Source organism: Merops nubicus, unplaced genomic scaffold, assembly GCF_000691845.1.
Source record: "Merops nubicus isolate BGI_N331 unplaced genomic scaffold, ASM69184v1 scaffold8580, whole genome shotgun sequence".
Classification (NCBI taxonomy): Eukaryota; Metazoa; Chordata; class Aves; order Coraciiformes; family Meropidae; genus Merops; species Merops nubicus.
The window spans coordinates 1-19,106 of NW_008582116.1; the positions used below are offsets into that span (position 1 = coordinate 1).

A 19,106-nucleotide genomic window follows, 5' to 3' on the forward strand; every position below is an offset into this window, starting at 1 on the left:
GCCTCTCGTAGCGGGCGGCTGTCGGAGGGCAGCCCGCGGGAAACGCCGAGGCGACGCGAGTGTTTCTGTTGCAGTGCCCTTGAGAAGACCGGCGGAAGAGGCGAAGGGGAGGCGGCGGACTGTGCTACTGCGCCGTGCGTGGAAGGTGATTCCTGCGTTTTGGGTCAGTTCTCGGGACTGTGGATCTGGTCAGCTGCCTGAGTAATTTTTCAGTTCAGCTGCCTCACTCGTCTCCCTGGGGGTGGTTGTGCTGCTAATAACGGGTCAGGAGTTGGTGTCTCCTTCTACCAGTTGAAAAAAACCCCGATGATTTCATGTCTTTGTTGATGAGGACCTTAGAGTCAGGACATGGCGAAGCAGAGGCATGGATGCATTGTGGCCATTAGGCGACGGGGCCTTTTTAGGGCAGACAGCTGGTGGCGTAATGGCAGTTGTCGTCAAAGGGCTTTCACGCACAGGCTGTGTATTGTCAGGGTTGTTTTCTCAGCATGGAATCCAAATCTGATGCAGTTCCTAGTGGCGTTACATAAGACTGCTGATTAACCCTGGCTTCTGAGTTAGTGGCCAGCGTCACTAATCCCTTACTGCATTTTTAATTAGTACAGCTGAGATCAGATATTCAGCATTTCAGCAATAGACTAAATACTTTTCTTGTTAGAGGGGGTGTATCTTTTGCCTTTGTAAAGTGAGAGATGACTCTTTGACTTGTTTTCTTTAGTATATGTATTAGTTATGGATGTTTGGTGTTAGATACAGGCATGTCACAGCTGCAGTTTGGAGCTCTAGAGCTCTCACAGAGCCAGGACTTTGAAAGTGACTTTGTGCCCAGTGAAGGAGATGCTAGGCACCAGTTTCACCCTGGAGCTGCTATCCCTTCCAGACCTGTGAAGAACAATATTAAAGATGGTATGTGAAAATGATCTCAGATGCCCTTTTGCTGCTCTGTCAGTTCTCTCTGGTTTCTTTAAATTATAGTTGTTGTATTTCTTTGGCAGGAAAGACAGTATTAGTAGTTGTCAAATATTACTTAACAGCTTATTGGTAGTTGAAAGGAATTTTGCTGTCTCTTTCCTTTGGGATGGTTCACTTGTTTTCTTGTGGCTATCCCAGTGCTGACCTGTGTTTCTGGAATATTCAGGGAGGCCAGTCCTGGATTCTCTCTCTGGTAAAACCCTCATTCTGTCCTTTTGTCATTTCTGTTCTCATTGATAGTTTAAAAGAATTTTTTTTTTCTTTTTCATATAAGCTTGTCTTGATAATTGTGTAGTTTACAGAGCTACACTTCTCTTTGTATATTAATCTAGGTGACTTGAGGAACAATTCCTCCCCTCCCCTCTCTCTAGAGCTGTGTGGGGACAGCATAGAAAGCGGCTCCAGCACCAAAGCTCACAGTGGTTCAGAAGGGCAGCACGAAAATTCTGAAAGGTAAAACAGTCCCTGTTCTCCATAGGTCTTTTGCTGACATTCTGGAAGTTGATTTTTTTGTCTCCTTGATGAAATTTTTAGACGTAGGAGGTTTCAGGCTGTAAGGGAAAGGAGAAAAGCAGAGGGAAAGGTGAAGTGCCGATGAGAGCATTTTGCAGCAGTTTTGGCCAGGGAGTGCTTTCACCATTCCTAGCTGAAAAAAGAGGTGGTGCCAAACTCTTACACACAAAGATATCAGTAGGTTCCTTTTCAAGGGAGAGTACACTGGATAAGAAAATATAGTAATAATTTTCTTAAAGTTAAGTGACTGGAATATGTTAAAAGGAGTAACTCAGTTTTAGTCGCGGAAGTTTTATCAAGATAACTGAATCACTGCAGCATGGGCATTGGCCTCACAGGAGAAACCTAGATGCTAAGTGGTGGCTATTCCAGGAAGCCTTTGAGCATTTGCTATTTTAAGCTTTATAGTTTTAATTATTTTTAAATGTGAAACTTCATTTTGTTGAAAACTTTTTTTATTTATCTTTTAGGCCAGATAGAATAATATTTAGCTCTTCTTGCATTGTCACATTCTGCCACAAAATAATACTAAAAAGGAGGTGAAACAACATACCTAGAATCCACATTGAATAGAAGTCCCTAGAATGATTTGCATTCTATTTAAACACCACTTAGACTGGTTGAAAACTTACAAGAATTCTGAAAGTGCAACTTGTCAAGGTTGAAGATGTTGTTGGTTTGGTTGGTCTTCCTCCTTCCCTTCCCCTTCCTCTTTTTTTTTTTTTTTTTTGTCTGTGGTACGTGCAATAGAGCACCTTTCATCTGTGCTGATACATTTTCTTTAAAATACTGCAGTATTACTTTGTACTTCAAATTTCTCCTGTCAGTGATGGTGCCTTGCTTTTCCAGAACTCTACAAGAAACAGAAGAGCATACTAGAAAACAAATGCCAGTCTGTGACCCCACTAAAACTGAGAAATCCCTTGATTCTGGTCACGAGGAGTCAGATATCATATCAACTCAGGAAGAGCTGTTTCCTGGGAGCAATGAAACAGGTAATGATAGACAAGCAGAGCCAAAATGTCCATCCCAGTGATGATCCTAATCATCATCCCTAGGTGATCTTCTTAAGTATGTGGTGTTTTAGGGTGTAGAGTAATGTTTTTAATTTGGCAAAACATTCCACGCTACTCTTCTGAATTGGCCTCCCTTTTGGGGATAGGACAGGATCCTACAACCAAAATCTTTATACTACAATTTTAGGAAGTCTTATTTGTCATCTAGGTTAATGCTCCTTCCCTGTAAAAGAAGAGTTCACATGAAATAGGATCAAGAGAGAGGTCATTGCTGTATGTCTTCCTAATGTCTGTGTCTGGTTTATGGTATCCAGAACTGAAAGGCTAATAAACAGATAGAATGGTTCTTAACAATCTTCGCAGTGAAAGGCCTAGGAAATAAAGTTCTGAGAAGCCACTTTGTCACAGTTTATAATGTATGAGCTAAATGAAGTCTCTCTTTATGCTTTTTGTGTGGTTTTAATTTATGCAGAACTGAGTCTATGCAGGTATGCTCTTGTACCTGAACCCTCTGTGTCCCGAGGGCTCAGCAGCAGCCTTGTGTTCACACTGGGTCAGTGGTCAGGGCAGGGTGTCTTTTCTTGTAAGAACCTTGCCTCTATTGGCGTTCTAGTGCTGGAACAAACGTGCTGGTATTGGAGCAATTGGGTATTTTTCTTTTAAAATTCCCAAGTAGGAAGACTTGTACAGTCTAGCTTGAAAATAAACTATTGTATAGGTACAAACTTATCTTTTTTTATCTTAACTATATTATGCTCACATTTCACATACTGAAATTTCCTGTACAGTTTTTCTTTGACTCTGTGAAAATCAGCTTGCCCTTGCTCCCCTGGGGAGTAACTGTGCAGTGTGAATGTCATTCCTTGGAAGTTTCTGATCGGCCTGGCAATTGGTCAGATTTCTAATCCTGTTTCCATTTGTTCATAACTGTTGCAGAGGCTGGCTGTCTGATAACCAGGGTGGAAGAGGGGAGTTCTCTGGCGTGCACCCCTGCCCGCAGTCTGCAGCTCCTGCAGCTCTCTGGACAGGGATCCCTTGTACAGGAGAGTCGTTCCATGTAAGCAAAAACACCCTGCAGGTCATTGCAGTAGCTTAACTGCAGTAGTGCGTTTCCACTGTTGCTCTTCAGTCAAGGCTGCTACTGGATTTGAAGCAGTCAGTGTTTTAATTCTGTATGGAGAGGAGCATGGCTTTATTTTGCAATGAAATGAACCTATGATAGCAACATGGTCAGTTTCTCTTTCACAAGTCCCTTGCTAGTGAACACCCAACACTCTCTTTATGAGCAGATTCCTAATGTGACATGCTGGAGCTACGTTTGGGGAGAAGTTAATGCATTTGTTTAGTGATGTGTGGTCTTTTCCATGTTCACTTTTCTTGGTCTGCAGTGTCTCCTCAGACTCAGTTATTCCTCCTGTCGCCTTTGGCTCCAGTGCTCTTGTCCCCAGCAGTCCTACTGAACAGCAGCAAACAAAAGGTGTGAACTTTTCTGCATACTGCTTTGTGATTGTGTATTTCTGTGCTTTGTGGTTTATCTGAGCATGCAGCCTTTTCAAAACCTGCTAAAACTGTATTTAGAGAGTAAAGCAGGACTGAGAGCTCTGAAAGCGGTAGGTGAGGGGAGATCTGTATTTGTGACTCAGATGCTGATGTGCTGTTGCTGTTTCCTGCATAGCTGTGATAATAAAATGCATATGTTCAGCTAGCTCCACTTCACTTAGCATGGGAAATGCTTCATGTGGGATACAGATTGCTGCTTGCAGTTATCTTCCTTTCTCAGGGAGCAGGCATCCTTGCTACGGGCAGCTCTCTAAGCACGGTCTGTACTGTCAGGACTGTGGCATAGCAGCTCTTTTACCTGGACTGGGTTGACTTGCACAGTACAAAAAAGCTTTTGTGTATTATGTGTGTGTTCTAGAATGCCATGCCAAAAGAGGGATTGTTCCATATGATACCTTGGTTCTTAAACATTTTCTGTAAGCACTTGTTCACCGTGAGGGGTAAGATAGCCATCTACACAGACATTCAGTATGCTACAGAAGCACTGTTACTGTCTGTGGGATTCCTGTCACAGAAGGTGAAATACTTTTTTAAAATTGATATCTTGTTAGCTGGGGTCTGAATTTGGTTGTATTGTACTAAAGGCAGCAAAAGGTGGGGGGGGAAAGCCCCAGAGAAATGCTTCTATAAATTTTGGATACTTTTTTGTAATTGTAGAAGTTATAGACCTGTAGCAAAGTAGTTATATCGTAAAGAAACCTTTCTCCCTTCCCTAGCCCCCTTCAATTTAAGGATGTGGATGTTTTTGTTGATTGCATTTTACATTTTTTTTTTTTTTTCTCCAGAAAGAATTTACCTGGAGAGATGATTTTATGTTCACTTGTTTAAAGTATGAGCAAGTTGCATATGCCACTGAAGACAAGTCTTTTGATAGAATTTTGGAAACATTAGGTACAAGGCAAGAATTTGCTAGTAATGTATCTTCTGCTCTTTCAAACCAGATGAACGGATGGATGTATCTAGCCCTGCAGAAGGAAGAGAGCTGATGCAGAAGCAGAGGGATACACTCATGGAGATGACCATTTCATGTGTCCCACCAGCACCCCTTGTCATACCTCAGGCTTCCACCCCGGTGTCCCAGAGTGCCCCCACCTTCTCTCCTGGAGCCGTGCCTGTCCCGTCCCAGCCGGAGTTCTCTCACGTAAGGGTTCTTGGGGAAACCTTGCTGAGGGCTTTGTGTGGCTCTTGCAGAAGATGAGAGTCAGCCTCTGTCCTTCTGCGTTGACCTTCCCTACTGAGCTGGTTCTCGTGAGCTTCCCTGTCCCCACCAGTCAGTTACCTACTGAGCATGCTGCGTGGGGGTTTATCCTGCAGAGACAATGCAGAACAGCTGGAGAGCATGCAGGGAGATACTGGACATAGAATGTATCTTCTTATCTATGCCAGAGATCTTTCTTTTGTGCTTGGTTTCTTTTCTTTCCCTTTCTGAAAGGCTGCTGCTTTCTGATGCTGAACTAGGCATCCTGCATCTCAAACTGTGTCACAAGTTAGACTTCTACCCGGATAGACCTTAGCATCATTTGTCATGGAGAAAATGAAGCTGTTAATAAAGCATTTGTATTCTCCTACAAGGCTAGAATTCATTTACTGCATTTTTTAAGTTGCTTATTCTTACTATCTGTTGATTCCTTTGTGCTTTTGTGAAAGTTACTACTGTTCAAAAGTACTTGACAGATGGTGGCTTTGCAGCTCAATATTATAAATTTAATGAACTTAAGGCAGCAAGTAAAGGCTGAACTAGAGTCTTCAGCAGTTGAAGACTTGTCCTTAGCTGAAGGCAGCTTTCATGCTAGTGTAATAGATTGCTCCAGAGAATCTTGCCAGAACTCTTGGTGGTTTGACTAAAAGTAGCTGCCTGTTTGCCATATACCTGTAATTCATGATTTGGTAGTGAGAGGCCTACCAAGGATTGTGTCTGACTTTGCCACAGGGGTACTAAAAAGTAATGGCTAGTGAAAATTTTTCTCAGCAAGAATGGGACAACTATGACTCATGTAAATGGGGGCAGGGGGAAGGGATAGGAAGCTCAAGGGGGTTTTTATCTGTAGTTTTGGGCTGAGTTTGCTCTGCTCCATAATCCAGTGCAATATTCTAAGAATAAGAGATAAATTAACAGTCCTACTTGGGATGCCCTGATACTCCCATGTCCTGAATGTGTTTTTTTCCTTTTATTTTAGGATATCTTTGTTCCAACTCCGAGCCCAGAGAAGAAGCATGAAGGAGAAGTAAAAGCTGGTGCTTCAGCCCGTCCATGCTTAGCAGATCTCTCTGGCTGCACAGATGCTTTGTCGAAGGTGTCTACAGGGGACCCTGTGTCACAGCCTTCCGAGTCCTGTAAGCTGATGCTTTCTGCAAGTGAGGGTAGCCAGCCCACAGACAGAGAGGTCAGCTCGGGCTCTCTGAGTGTGGGCCAAGACAGCGAAACCACCCAGGCCGAGATTTCTGAGTGCCAGGCCTCAGGCTTGGGGCTCTGCTCCATGGAGAATGACAGCATGAAACTGAGGCTAGATGCAGGTGATGAAGCTGACTCTGAAAACTGTGGAAAAGCAGAAAAGGAGGGTTTAGAGACTGCAGGAAAGCCTGTGATGCAGTTAGTTAGTGCAGACTTGGAAGGAAATGGGTCATTAGCCCCTACAGCTCCTCAGGAAATGGAGTGTATTTCTGGAAGTCAGACTGCTGCACATCAGTCTGGTCTGCCTGAGGTTTTGTCACACACTCAGGGTAGAGAAGCACAGTCTGAGGATCATCTGTCGGAAGAGACTTCTGAACCCGAGGCAGTTCCTGAGACTCAGTGTGAAGAACAAGAAAAACTGCAAGTAAAAGAGAAAGAAATAAACGAAGATGGGTCTCATGTTAATGTCATGCTTTCTCAGAGGCTTATTCCTGAGAGGGAAGGACAGTGTCATGAAGATATGGAAGTGGATTTTGCTGATGGTTCTTGTAAAAATAGCGAGAATTTGTCTGATCAATCCCAGGAATTAGAAAAGATTGGACCGGAAAGCTGGGGAAGAGAAACTTCTGTAGGGGAGTTACTGGCACAGCACAACAACTTGTTTCCTAAGTTAAAGAGTGATGTTCCGTCAGAGGTGGTGTTGTGTGCCAAAAGGCATCCAGGTTGTTCAGAAATAGGACAGGTAATGAGGAGCCAGCCACTACTTCAAGAGACAGGAGTTGACGTGCTGGTGGCTCAGCAGAAGAGTCATGTGCCAAACAATGCAGAGGACACTGCTACAACAAGGAATCTCGAGCAAGCAGAGCAGAAGTGGCCACTGGAGAAGGCAGCTGCTAAATCCCCCAGTCCTCCCAGTGGTAAGTGAATTTAGGTTAGAAGTTCAGAGGTGCATACTTTGAATAATCTCAGGGACAGCTGTGTACAATCCTCCATGTTTTCAGGGAGCATTGATGTTGGGTGGGTGTTAAACAGAATCTCTTTAGAGCAGCACTACAAGTTACTGTGTTCTGTGTGTAACATGCCTTTGCTTTTTTCACCCTTTTGTCAAACTACTGCAGGCAAGAACGATAAGGTAATCTTTGTTCCTAGCACTCTTTTGTTTTATGGCAGATACGCAGAGCAACTTGAAAAACTCAGAGTGTTGTGACCTTGGCAATGCTCAGGGATTTTTGTACCTCTTTTTTTTTTTTTTTCCTTCTTCCCCAGAAGCAACAATAGTGTCCTTGAAAGGAGGAGGGTGTATGGTTGTCTGTACTTTCCATCGTGTACATCTCCTTACTGTTTTGTTGGGTTTTTTTTTTCATTCTCAGAGGAGAATTTTCTTTTCTGGGGGTGTACAGAGCAGCTTTGAGCTAGAAACTAATACAGCAAATTTGTCTTGAGATTATTTTAAAGCAGAATAGCCTGTCACTCATGTGTAAGCTGTGGCTCGGCAGGTAGTGTCATGATGCATTGAAATCCCTTTAACATGCTGTTGTGTAGTTGTACAAGAAATGTGGGATGCTATACCTGAGTTTTCTGAAGCTTTTGCCTCTTAGTTGGCTTCATTTTAAAAGAGAGTTCTGTACTCCTCAAATGAGAAAGTAATAGAAAGCTTTTACTAGGGCTTTGTCTTGAATTGTACACTTCTTTGAGATACAAGTGATCTTTCATTAAACTGCAGGTTCAGAGAGTGGGAGAGAATTTCCCCCTTCTTACAGTGACAGCAGGTGACTCTCAGTCTCCTGAAGCTGGGGATTATGAAAGATGAGGGTCTGAGAACGTTAGTTGTCCATAGGTGATGGTTGTCTTTACATGTCCTGAACTTAGCAGAGGTTTAGTTATCTCTTTCCACTGTTTTGCTAGGTAGCTTATCTTCTGTGAATCCTTCAGATAGTACAATGGAAGATCAGTAGAATCATGTTGGGCTGTTAGAATTAAATGAAACATGTAGCAGGGAAGACGTTTGTGAGCTATCTGACAGATCAAGATTGACCAGTCTGTGATTTTGATTTGTGGAACCTGTAAAGCTCTGAACTAGACAGAGTTTCTCTTATCACTCAACGGCCATGTTATTGTTACTTATCCCTATATTCTGTTCTGCAGAGCTTTGTTCAAGTGATAATACTTTCTGTTTTTTCCTTCTGAGTTATTAGTGCAAGACATACTACTTTAAAGCCATTTCTAACACCCAGCCCTCTTTCTTCCTTCACGTCCTGGGTTGATGACTGGTCTGAATGGTTTCCTGCTCTCAGTGAAGGACACCTCTCTGATTTTCTCTGCCAGTTTACATTTGGTCATTGGTTTTTGGCTTTTTGGTTTTTTTGAGAGCTGTACATTTCTTCAAAACTTACTCAGAACTTCTCTAATCATTCTCAGGAGTCCAATATTTTTTGTTACTGTTTTCTGAACTACTTGTTTAATTTCTCCAGTTGTGAACTGATCCCTACTGCCATTTATGGCAGCTTTGGCTGTTTCTTCCTGAAAGCCTTTTGAGCTCGTTCTTATATGGTTCCCTCCCCTTTTCTTCAGTTCTTGTGACCTTGAACCGTGCTGACTTCTGGAACATGTGATCCTGTTTGGAAAGGTCAAAATGGCAGATTTCCAAAAGGAGCAAGATGAAGAGCTTTCTTCTTTATATCTGAACAGAAGTAGGTGAGATGACTCTGAAGTGCTAGATGGAGACGGATGAAAAGGGATTGAGTGTAATACTTATGTGTGGTTTTAATACCAAATTTGCTGACCAGTTTGAGAAAGAGAGAACCATTTCATAGTGTGGAACTGAACGGTGAGAAGAAAGTCAACAGCCTCAAGAATAGGATGAAGGTAGTATCTCATGTTGCAAGATAAGAATGACAGGTAAATATTGTCACCTGTAGGGGTTGGATTACAGCGAGGTGTGCAAAAGATTGGAGTGCTTATGCAGGTCGTCAATTTTGGAGAGATTTCCAGCAAAAGATAATAGCAGTTTTCAAGGTAGACTTTACTGTAAGTATCTGTTGACCTATTTTAAAACAAAATAAAGCTCAAATTACTTTCAAGGAGTATGGATCTCTATGGCTACAGTTTTTAACGTCACTGATGTCTGAAAACAACTTCTCCAGTGGTTTCTTTATTTTGAGCTCAGCATATGTTTAGTCCTGTAAAAATTGCCATGCGTTAGGGTTTCTGATACCTTCATTGTTTAGATTTAAAAACTTCACTTTCCCAGTAACTTAGTCATATGAATTAATCTACATTGTTAAGCACTGCTTAATATACCAGCTATCATAGCAATTTAATAGGTACAACTTTGACACCCATTCTTCTGAATGCAGCAGGACCAGTCAGATGTTTGGGAGCTTTTCTGCATTCTTTAACGTCCTCTAACTAGTGGCCATCAGGTAATTTCATAATGCAGCAAACTGCTTAACTGTTGAGCAAGAAAGTAGAGTATTTTGGTTTGCCAGAAATCCATACAATTTATCTTTTTTTTTTTTTACCTGAGTGCATTTTCTGACAGTAGAGTCTTTGTTGGCTTGGGGAACCAGTAACCAGCAAGTAACATGCTGGAGGCAATTTGGTGTGTTTTTGTCAATTGAGACAGTAGTGTCATTGATTTCCGATTGGAGTTCTTCAGTTGTGGTATTTAGGTGTGTCTTAGCAACATTTGTCCAAAGTCTGGAGGCTGCATCCCTAATGATATTTAGGGATAGCTTTGAATATTGCTTATAAGTGGTACAATAGAATCATGCTGTTTAAATTAGGGAAAAAAAAAAAAAGCTTTAGTGACAGATTTTGGAGACTGCACAGAAAACCTGAATCACCAGGGTTTGAGATCTTCTGTGGACCAAGACTGGTTCTTTGGTAGTGTTGGATTATTCTGTTGCCATTTAACGTCATTTTTTTATTTGTTGTTGTTGAGGTGGGCTTTTTTTCAGTCCATGATAGCTCTGAGCTAAAGACTGAAAATCATGTTCTCTGTGAATTGGGATAGAGCAGTCAGAACAGTCACTGCATCAGTGTAGCCTGGCATACAAGTTTCCCCAGGGCTGAACGTGGGTGAATATAAGGGCAAAGATGCAGTGGGGAGATACTTCTGAAGAAGCCTCTCTTTCATCATCGAGAAAAGTGTGGGTTTGGAACTTGCTGAGAGGGATGTGATATCTTTGGGGTTTATGATGCTTTGAGGGCATCTGGTCGAAACACTGGTCAGGAATTTTGAAAGTGTGCTGATCCCATTGGATTTTGTGATCTCAAATGAACTGTTCTGTGGAGGCGTCTGGGCCATTGGATGTGCTGGGACTGGATGTTGAGTAAGACAGTTCAGCACAGTCAGGAGAGCAGTACTGGTCTTTGAAGTTAAGAGCAGTATGGGTTTTGTTAAATCAAGTAATACGTTTGACAGTGCACCACTGAAATGATGCTGAAATAAAGATGAGAGGTGCAGTTGTGTAACAAGGTGGGATGGTACATTCCACTTCAGTATGGTCTTCCACAGGGTTCACAGTCCAAAACTTCCCTTTGGTGAGTGTGAACAAAATTGCATTTTAACTTGAGGTAACATTTCCTTTGTTACATTGTACTTGAAATGTGTTTTCTTACATAAATCTAGTCCAGCTCAAACACATCACGCTGGGCTGGATTTACTTTCAAAGGAGAAAAATAAACCACCAGAGAGATGAACCCAAGTTAATGCTGGTGGTTGGTTTGCACACTTGCATTGCACTGAAGGGCTGATTGGTATTAGGGAGAGCGTTCAGGCTTTTGAGATGTTCTGCCTGCTCTCTTCAAATTAATGAAGCCTGGTGGAAAAATGTGTAGTCATATTTTTCTTTAACCATCACTCTGTCCTTAAGGTGTGAGAAGCTTTAGATCATCCCTGTTCTCTTACAGCAGCTTTGTTCTCATGATAGTTATTTCCAACAGGGATTTTAATTCCATATCAACAGATGATGAATCATGCATCAGTAAGTACAAACTTTGGGTGAGGACTAGAAAGATCTTGGAGAAGAGTCCTTGGACTCTTGGAGTAGAAACTGGGTGGTGAGGTTTGGAGGGTGTCTTTGTTTTTGAAGTTGCCTTGAATAACATTAACTGTTCAGTTACTTCTCAAAAAAATCTCAAAGGCTGGAACATGGTGTTGTATAGGCATATGGAAAAGAAATTTACTCACTGAAGTCTATTTCCAAGACTCTATGGAGTTTATAGAAGTTGTGGTTGTATGTGAAATCTTTTTTGTAGATTGTGCATACAGAACCTCATTTAACCTCATTTAGAAAATGAACTTTTTTTTCTGGAAACGTAAAATAAAGAATAAACAGATAAGCAGTGCAGTTAACATAGTTATGATAAAGTTTAAGCATACCAGGTTAAATAAAAAGTTACTATTTTTATTAAAATAATGAGAAGTTGTGTTGTCAAGCTCTTTAATCTTTTTAACATTGCCTCAAGCCTGGCTAGAGCGGTGAATCTTTGTCTCAAAGGCTTCTGGAAGTAAAGTTGCTTCTTAATTTCTAATGAGATCCTTCTGATACATCAGAGCTAAATATGAATTACCAGTGGAGAAAAATGTATGTAATCGAGCTTTTGTTCTGTTAAATAGTGTTATAAATAAAATGTGCTCGTGAGTTAAGAACAGAGCTGAGGAAAGGCTTTGTGAAAGACAAAGCAGAAGTTATTAGGTAGGAGGTATAGGATTCTTTGAGATGTGGGGTTATTTTGGTGGTTTGTTTTTTGTTTTGTCCCTTCTGTGTGCATAGAAAACAAGGTGGCTTTTCACTGCTGCTGGCCTTTTCTGTAGGTCCTGGCGTGGCTGTTGTACCACATGCCCTGTGGGAGGGACGGGCAGGAGAGAGCTGCAGGCAGAGCATCTGGGCTTGGGCGGCTTGAGCCCTGCGGGCTGAGCGTCCCCGCGGAGCAGTGTGTGCGGGAGAGGCACTGGGACTGCACCTCCATCTGGCAGAGAAGAGGATGGTGGCTCTGCCTCACTTGGGTGGACACAGGACGGGGGTTCCTTTGTCCTCTTCCATGATGAGGGTGCAGTTTGGTGCTGTGCTGCAGTTGCCTGCTGCACTGTGCTAGAAACAGCAAACTCCCCCCCGCGCAAGGGCTGACCAAGCAAGTTCTTTACACCTTGGCATCAGCACGCGTGGGAGAGGCAAAGCGGGCCAGAGAAAGACCCAATCTTTTGATGCTGAAAGGTAAAAGGAAATGTTATATAGAAGGATGGTCTTAAGGACCTAGGAATTTGCAGAGAGCATGAAAAGTTGTCATTGTTGCAACAGTTGATATAGTTATGTGAAAGCAATTAAACTTTGAGGCATATGTATTTTTTCTAAGTCCTGTGTGAACGCTTGCTTGTTTTCTCTAATGGTGTCTGTTGGTATAGTGACTGGATTATCTTGTTCAAAGGCAGGCTGATTGTTTCTTAAGTTCTTTGGATCACCTGTTATTAGCCTGCCAAATGGGGATTTCTAGGCTAGAAGGGATTGTGTTGGCTAAACTGATGAGAATTCAGTGGAGTTTCTAAAGACTTAAGTTCTTAAATGAGGTGCTTTTTAAATGGAGATGTGCTGTGAGTGTTGGTATGACAGGCGATCTCCAGCCGTTGGTGAGGAGTGGCTGGCCTTTTGATATGCAGTGAACCCACAAACCATGAGTTCCACTGCACTGGGAAGCAGTAAAACCACACCCAAGTTTGTAGGTGATATCAAGGATGCTGCAGTTGCTGAACTCTGTTTTTAAAACTCGTGACAGCAGGGCTGGTGATGGTTTCCAAACAGGCACTGGATAGCTTTTCACTGCTTGGGTGGTTTGGTTTTCTTTTGCTGAGGGGATTACCTTGTCATGTATTTATGGCTTCATTTGCCACAAGGTAGTCTTGTAAATCCTGTGTCAGTGTCTTGTGTAACTAAAGAGTGATACACTGCATCTGGCTATAACTAGAAGTTGCATCTGCTTCTCCAGTGCTAGCTCTTGAATTTAAATAACTTGAATTCGTGGTCTCATGACCTTAACTAAGAATTTTCTTAGGTCTTTGTTGTGGGGGTTGTTTTTTTTATACGTGCTGCTTAAAATTCAGGAGTTACATAAATTGTGACTTGCATTATTTGAGTAATATCTTGAATGAAATCCAAAGAATAAATACAGTTTTAGGAAAAAGGAAGGATAGTGACAAAGGTGAAGAAAACCTATTTTGAGGAGTAAGGGGTTACTCTGATAGTTTTGTTAAATCATTCTATGTAGTTTGGAAAGAGCGCGGCCTGCAAGAAACTGGTACATGATGCTGAAGATTTAATGCAAATAAATGGTACAGGATGAGGCAAAAGGAGGGAGCATTTCACTAGGTTTTTAATGTATTTTATCCATTGAATCCTGCAGGGTCCACACAGAGTAATTCCCCCGTGGTGTGGTGTCCCTGATGGGACAGGCTGCCTCACCCAGTGGAGCCTGCAGACCCTTTAGGCTGGAGGCTGCACAGGAAAGGGCAGAAGTGTTGGAGGGGACAGGAGGAGGGGGCAGACCCTCTGGTGGCAGCCTGCAGTCTCTCTTACTTCTCTTAAAGCTTACTTTACAGAGAAGATTCTGCTATCATCGTCTAACCTTTAATTGAGTGCTACTAATTGTTTGGCACATGGGTGGCTATCTGGGGTGTATCTGCTGACCCGTGATCCGAGGCTGTTTGTTGCTAAAGCACCATTCTGTTTAAGTTTCAGGTTATTAACTCAGGCAACACATGGCTTTGCTAATTCACTTCTGTCTTAATCTTCATTTCTGTTTCTGGCCTCATTTCCCTTTTCTGTGGAAAATCCTGAGCATTTCTGAAGCAAAGCGGCGTTCTTTAAAAGTCCTATTTGTGTCAGGATATTTAGTCTCAGTTTTATCTTGCACCTTGGAACAGTAGCTGTATGAAGTTGATCACAGGCCAGATTTTCGCTGAGGGAGGTTTTCCACACAAAGTATGAGGAAGCTCAGTAGGAGCAGCTGTCCTGAAACCAGTAACTCCAGGGGAGTTTGGTACAGGACAGTGTGAGCGTTATGCTGCTCCTCGTTTCCACAGCACAGTGAACCTGTGTTTTTGGTATTTGGACAGAAGTAGTCTTCTAAAATGACTGATTTCGCTGCTCTCTGTCTTTTAGGAACTCAGTTTCATTTTACTTTGCCAAAGGAGGGTGATGTCATTCAGCCCTTGACCAGCATAACGCCACCTCTTATTGGTCAGCTTAAAATGGGACCCAGAAGACACAGCACACCAATTGGTGAGTTTAACCCAAATGACTGTTCTGCAGTGGAAGCCTGTTTGAAGCATAGAATTGTTTAGATTGGAAAAGACCTTCAAGATCATGAAGTCTAACAATTAACCTGACTCTACCAAGTCCACTGCTAAACCGTGTCCCTCAGCACCATATCTACAGCTCTAGACATGTCTAGGGATAGTGATTCAACCACTTCCCTGGGCAGCCTGGTCCAGTGCTTGATAACCCTTTTGGTGAAGAAATTTTTCCTAATATACAACCTAAGCTTCCCCTGGCACAACTTGAGGCTGTTTCCTCTTGTCCTGTAACTTGTTACTTAGGAGAAGAGACCAGCACCCACTGCTCTGCAGGCTCGTTTCAGGTAGCTGTGGAGAGTGAGAAGGTTTCTTCCTGAGTCTCCTTTTCTTCAGATTAAATAGCCCCAGTTCCCTCAGCCATTCCTCACAAGACTTGTGCTCTAGACCCATTACCAGCTTCGTTGCCCTTATCTGGACATGCTCCAGGCCCCCCATGTCCTTTTTGGAGTGAGGTCCCCAAAGGTGAACCCAGGATTGAGGTGCAGCCTCACCACTGTAGGGGTGTAATCGCTTCCCTAGTCCTGCTGGCTACACTATTTCTGATCCAAGCCAGGAGGCTGGTGGCATTCTTGGCTGCCTGGGCACATGCTGCCTCATATTTAGCCAGTTCTTCATCAAGACCCCCAGGTTGTTTTCTGCCAGGCACCTTTCCAGCCACTCTTCCCCCAGCCTGGAGCGTTGCAGGGGGTTGTTGTGGTGCAAGTGCAGGACCTGGCACTTGGCCTTCTTGAACCTCAGCCCACTGGCCTCAGCCTGTTGATCCAGCCTGGCCAGACCCCTCTGTAGAGCCTCCTGACCCTCTAGGAGGTAACACATCTGCCCAGCTTGGTGTCACCTGCAAACTTTGAGGGTGCACTCCATCTCCTCATCAAGATCATTGATAAAGATGTTAAAGAGAACAGGCCCCAGTAGTGAGCCCTGGGGAACACCACTTGTGACCAGCTGCCAGCTGGATTTAACTCCATTCACCAGCACCCTTTGGGCCCAGACATCCAGCCAGTGTTTTACCCAGCAGAGTTAAATCTTTGTATGTAATGGGGTCTGTTGGAATAACTCAAACCTACCTTGGCAGAAAACGTTGCTGTTGTATGGGGGGGTGCTCGTCCTTTCTCCCACTTCCCTTGTTGTGTTCTTTCCTGGTCTCTGGCGAAGATGTTTGCTCCTTGAGTGTGGGCTGGTGTGGAACATGGATTCTCTGCACTCATGGTGCTCCTGTATATGACCCCATTACAGACTGGGACGGGCCCCTCTGAGTGAGGGGAATTGCTCCCAGTGTCCGTGGTACCCTGGCAGGACTGGCTCTGCCAGGCCCACAAAGCACGCTGCGCTTGCAGGATGGAACGTGTGCGGTTCTGCCTGCCTAACTGTGAAGTTTTCTGTCACAAACTAAGGATGATGCCTGTGCTGTAGCACTTCTGTGCTTCAGGACTCTAGACAGGAATCTCCACTGCTGCACTGTTGCTAATAAGGCATGCTGTGAAGTATCCTCAAAACAGAACTGGGACCTGAACCCTGGCAGGGTCAATGACAGCAGCTATTTTCAGTTAACTTTTGTTTTCCTGTTTTCAGTGGATGATAGTTGCCCAGACAACACTATAGCAACTAGTGATGTTACAGCAGAAGGCACAATGGGAACCAACAATGTCACTGTGGAAAGTGCAATGGCATCAGCAGATGTGTCAGAAGTGTGTGAGAAAGGAGATTCTCTTGTGACTCCCGAGGCTGGTGCAAAACTCTCTCTGCGAATGAACCTTGTTACCCCTGTGAATGATGGGAGTGAGGAGTCCCAGCCATTCAGCTTGGAAAGTAAGACAAGGAAACCTTGAAACATACAGGTCCTATTAGATCTCAGGCCTAACTCAAAACCACTTTCTGACATTGCTCGAGACAGTCTCTGAGGCTCTGCCCTTTTTCCCATTTTTAGTTTTGGGCGGTGTCAGTTAAATTTGTTTGTTCCTGCAATGCTCTACGCAAGGTTGGAGTAGGAGGAGGGGACTCTGCTGTGAGGGAAGGTATTTCCAGCAGACTGAAAATTGTGATGTATGCTGGCCAAGCCCCAGGACAGGAAGTGGAGTTTGACTGTATTGGGATGGAATACATTTTAAAAGTATAGTCTGGACAAAAAAAGCTTGACGGCATTTTAATCAGAACAGTGACATTAAGTCAAATAGTCTAAAACTAATAGAATCTTCTGTGATGAGAAGTTGGGCAGGGAGGCTGGGCACCCTTTGTCCAGTGTTGCTCAACCTCTCTCTTCTCTTGAGTGTGGGAGGCTGGAAGGGGACAGGAGAGTCTGTCTGTTCAGGTGACATAGAAATCATCCTTCTCTTCCTCCTTGTTTCAGAGCCTGCAGCCAGTGACAGGAAAGATGGAGCTGCTGCTGCTGCCAGGGATGCTGCCAGGTAACTAACTGGGCTTGTTGGTGTGCAGAATTGATACAAAGGTCTGGGTAGATTCTTTTTCCAGTCATTACCAGCAGCAGAGGGGAAGAAAACAAAACTGAAAGCTACAATGAGACAGAGAAGCAGGGAATGATTTTAGCAGTAGCCATGACATAAAACTTGCTGCAAGAGCTAAAGAGTTAAAGTATACAGGCAAGGTGGGTGCCCCATGTGCTCTTTTACTACAGGCTTTGTGCTTCCTACTAACATCAGAATTTTGACTTCTGATTGTAGTCAAAGCAGAAATTCATGCCTTGTGCAGACTGGAATGCAAGTCTGCCCTATCCACCTCTTAAACGTTGAATGCATGGTTTTCTGCTTTTTGTCCTTATTGTGCAATTTTCTGCAAAGAATCTTTGAGGAGTTCTGAAAGAGAATTCTCTTTTTGGCATGAAGCCAATAGAAACAACCAGGTCACTCATATACTGAAATCACAGTTTAATGTTTTGACCAAAACATAAGTTACTCCCTTGATCTTTTCCTTTGTATCTATCCATCTTATCTCACATTCAATTCCTAACACTGTTTGATTTTAGCTTTTGAGGAGTATGGTTTGTAAGTGCTAATAAAAATCTAAGTCAGAAGGTAGTGACCTAGTAATCTGATAGAAGTGTAATGGTTTTAATCAGTGAGGTAACTTTGAAATGGACTCAGTGGCTCTTGTCACAGGATTGCATGCTGGATGGTGATCATGCCTCAGTGCTGAGGATGAGTGGCAGTCATTCCATGCTGGCTGAGGGGGGGGTTGCTGTGGCCTGATGAAGGCATGGTCCCCAGAGCTGCTTGCACCTGAAAACCTTTATTGGTACAATTCACACCCACTTGTAGCCCGTGAGCTGGCTGCCAGGTCATCCTGACCATGCAGCTGCTCATTTTCCCATGAGATTGTTGCAATTAATCCTTGCTATTTTTGCTTTCAGTTTCTAGCTTATCTGCTAAGAACTCTACTTGTTTTTGCCCAAGTTCCTTAGTTAGGTGCCTTGAACATTCTTATCTGCAGCTTCCCACGGTACCAAAGCCTTCAGGTTTTGTGTGCTGCTCCACACACCAGCCACCTTGGCCTGTGCCTCATCTCCAGCCCCCACAGGCTGCCTTTGTAGGTATAGGTTGAACTTTATGACTGTCATTGCCAGTGGGTTTTGTGCTATCATTAAAATTCTGGGAAGTAAACCATAAATGGTGTAACTGCGTCCCCTGGTGGGTACCAGAGGTAGTAGGTGGTGAAATTGCTGATGATACTTCAGTTTTCCACACCTTTTTCTGGAGCTGTTACACTGCTCTTGGCTTTGGGATGTCTGCAGAAATGACAGAAACACATATGCAATTGTGCCTTGTCTCTTGACCTTTGAGACTGACTATCTCACTCATTCTGTGACTGTGTAGGTCAACAAGATCAATGCCAGTTGTCACTTTCCCAAAGGGCTAGAGAACTCTTGTTTGGCTGTGCTAGGGATTTTCTCACTCCCTGATGCTTGCTTGTTTGTTTTAAATCTTTACTGCTAGCTCCCAGAAAGCATCGTCTGTGTTCAGTCGTGTCTGTGAGGTTCGTCGCGAGGATGAGGCCCGAGGTCGTGGTCTTTCCACGTCTCCGTTCAGGTAACTCCTCACAGTCTTTGCCTGCCACTGGGAGTTGTATGCACAGGTGCGTTTTCTACATCAAAGACATTGCACTAAGCCATTGTCTTTGAGTGACTTAGAAGTTTGTTGGGTACAATGGAGTAAGTATAGTAAGTGCTGTATGTTTGTATCTCAGGTGGTAAGGAAGAGGTACCTTTTTGACTGAGCAGCAGTGTGGTTCCAGCTGGTTAATGGGCTTTGGTGAAATCTGGGGCTTGAGAGAATTTAAAAGCTGCTTAAAT

At 43.4% G+C, this 19,106-nt stretch overlaps 1 protein-coding gene across 1 annotated transcript in view; it reads left to right on the forward strand.

The window, feature by feature from the left end:
• The first annotated feature begins 348 nt into the window (after nucleotides 1-348).
• TP53BP1 (tumor protein p53 binding protein 1) overlaps nucleotides 349-19,106 on the forward strand; it is a 29,284-nt gene continuing 10,526 nt past the window's right edge. The window contains exons 1-11 of the mRNA XM_008936582.1: nucleotides 349-421; nucleotides 757-906; nucleotides 1,305-1,425; nucleotides 2,335-2,480; nucleotides 3,438-3,558; nucleotides 3,890-3,978; nucleotides 5,003-5,202; nucleotides 6,239-7,370; nucleotides 14,613-14,732; nucleotides 17,151-17,208; nucleotides 18,751-18,843. Of these exons, the coding sequence (XP_008934830.1) occupies nucleotides 349-421; nucleotides 757-906; nucleotides 1,305-1,425; nucleotides 2,335-2,480; nucleotides 3,438-3,558; nucleotides 3,890-3,978; nucleotides 5,003-5,202; nucleotides 6,239-7,370; nucleotides 14,613-14,732; nucleotides 17,151-17,208; nucleotides 18,751-18,843 (2,303 nt within the window). The remainder of the gene's footprint in view (nucleotides 422-756; nucleotides 907-1,304; nucleotides 1,426-2,334; nucleotides 2,481-3,437; nucleotides 3,559-3,889; nucleotides 3,979-5,002; nucleotides 5,203-6,238; nucleotides 7,371-14,612; nucleotides 14,733-17,150; nucleotides 17,209-18,750; nucleotides 18,844-19,106) is intronic.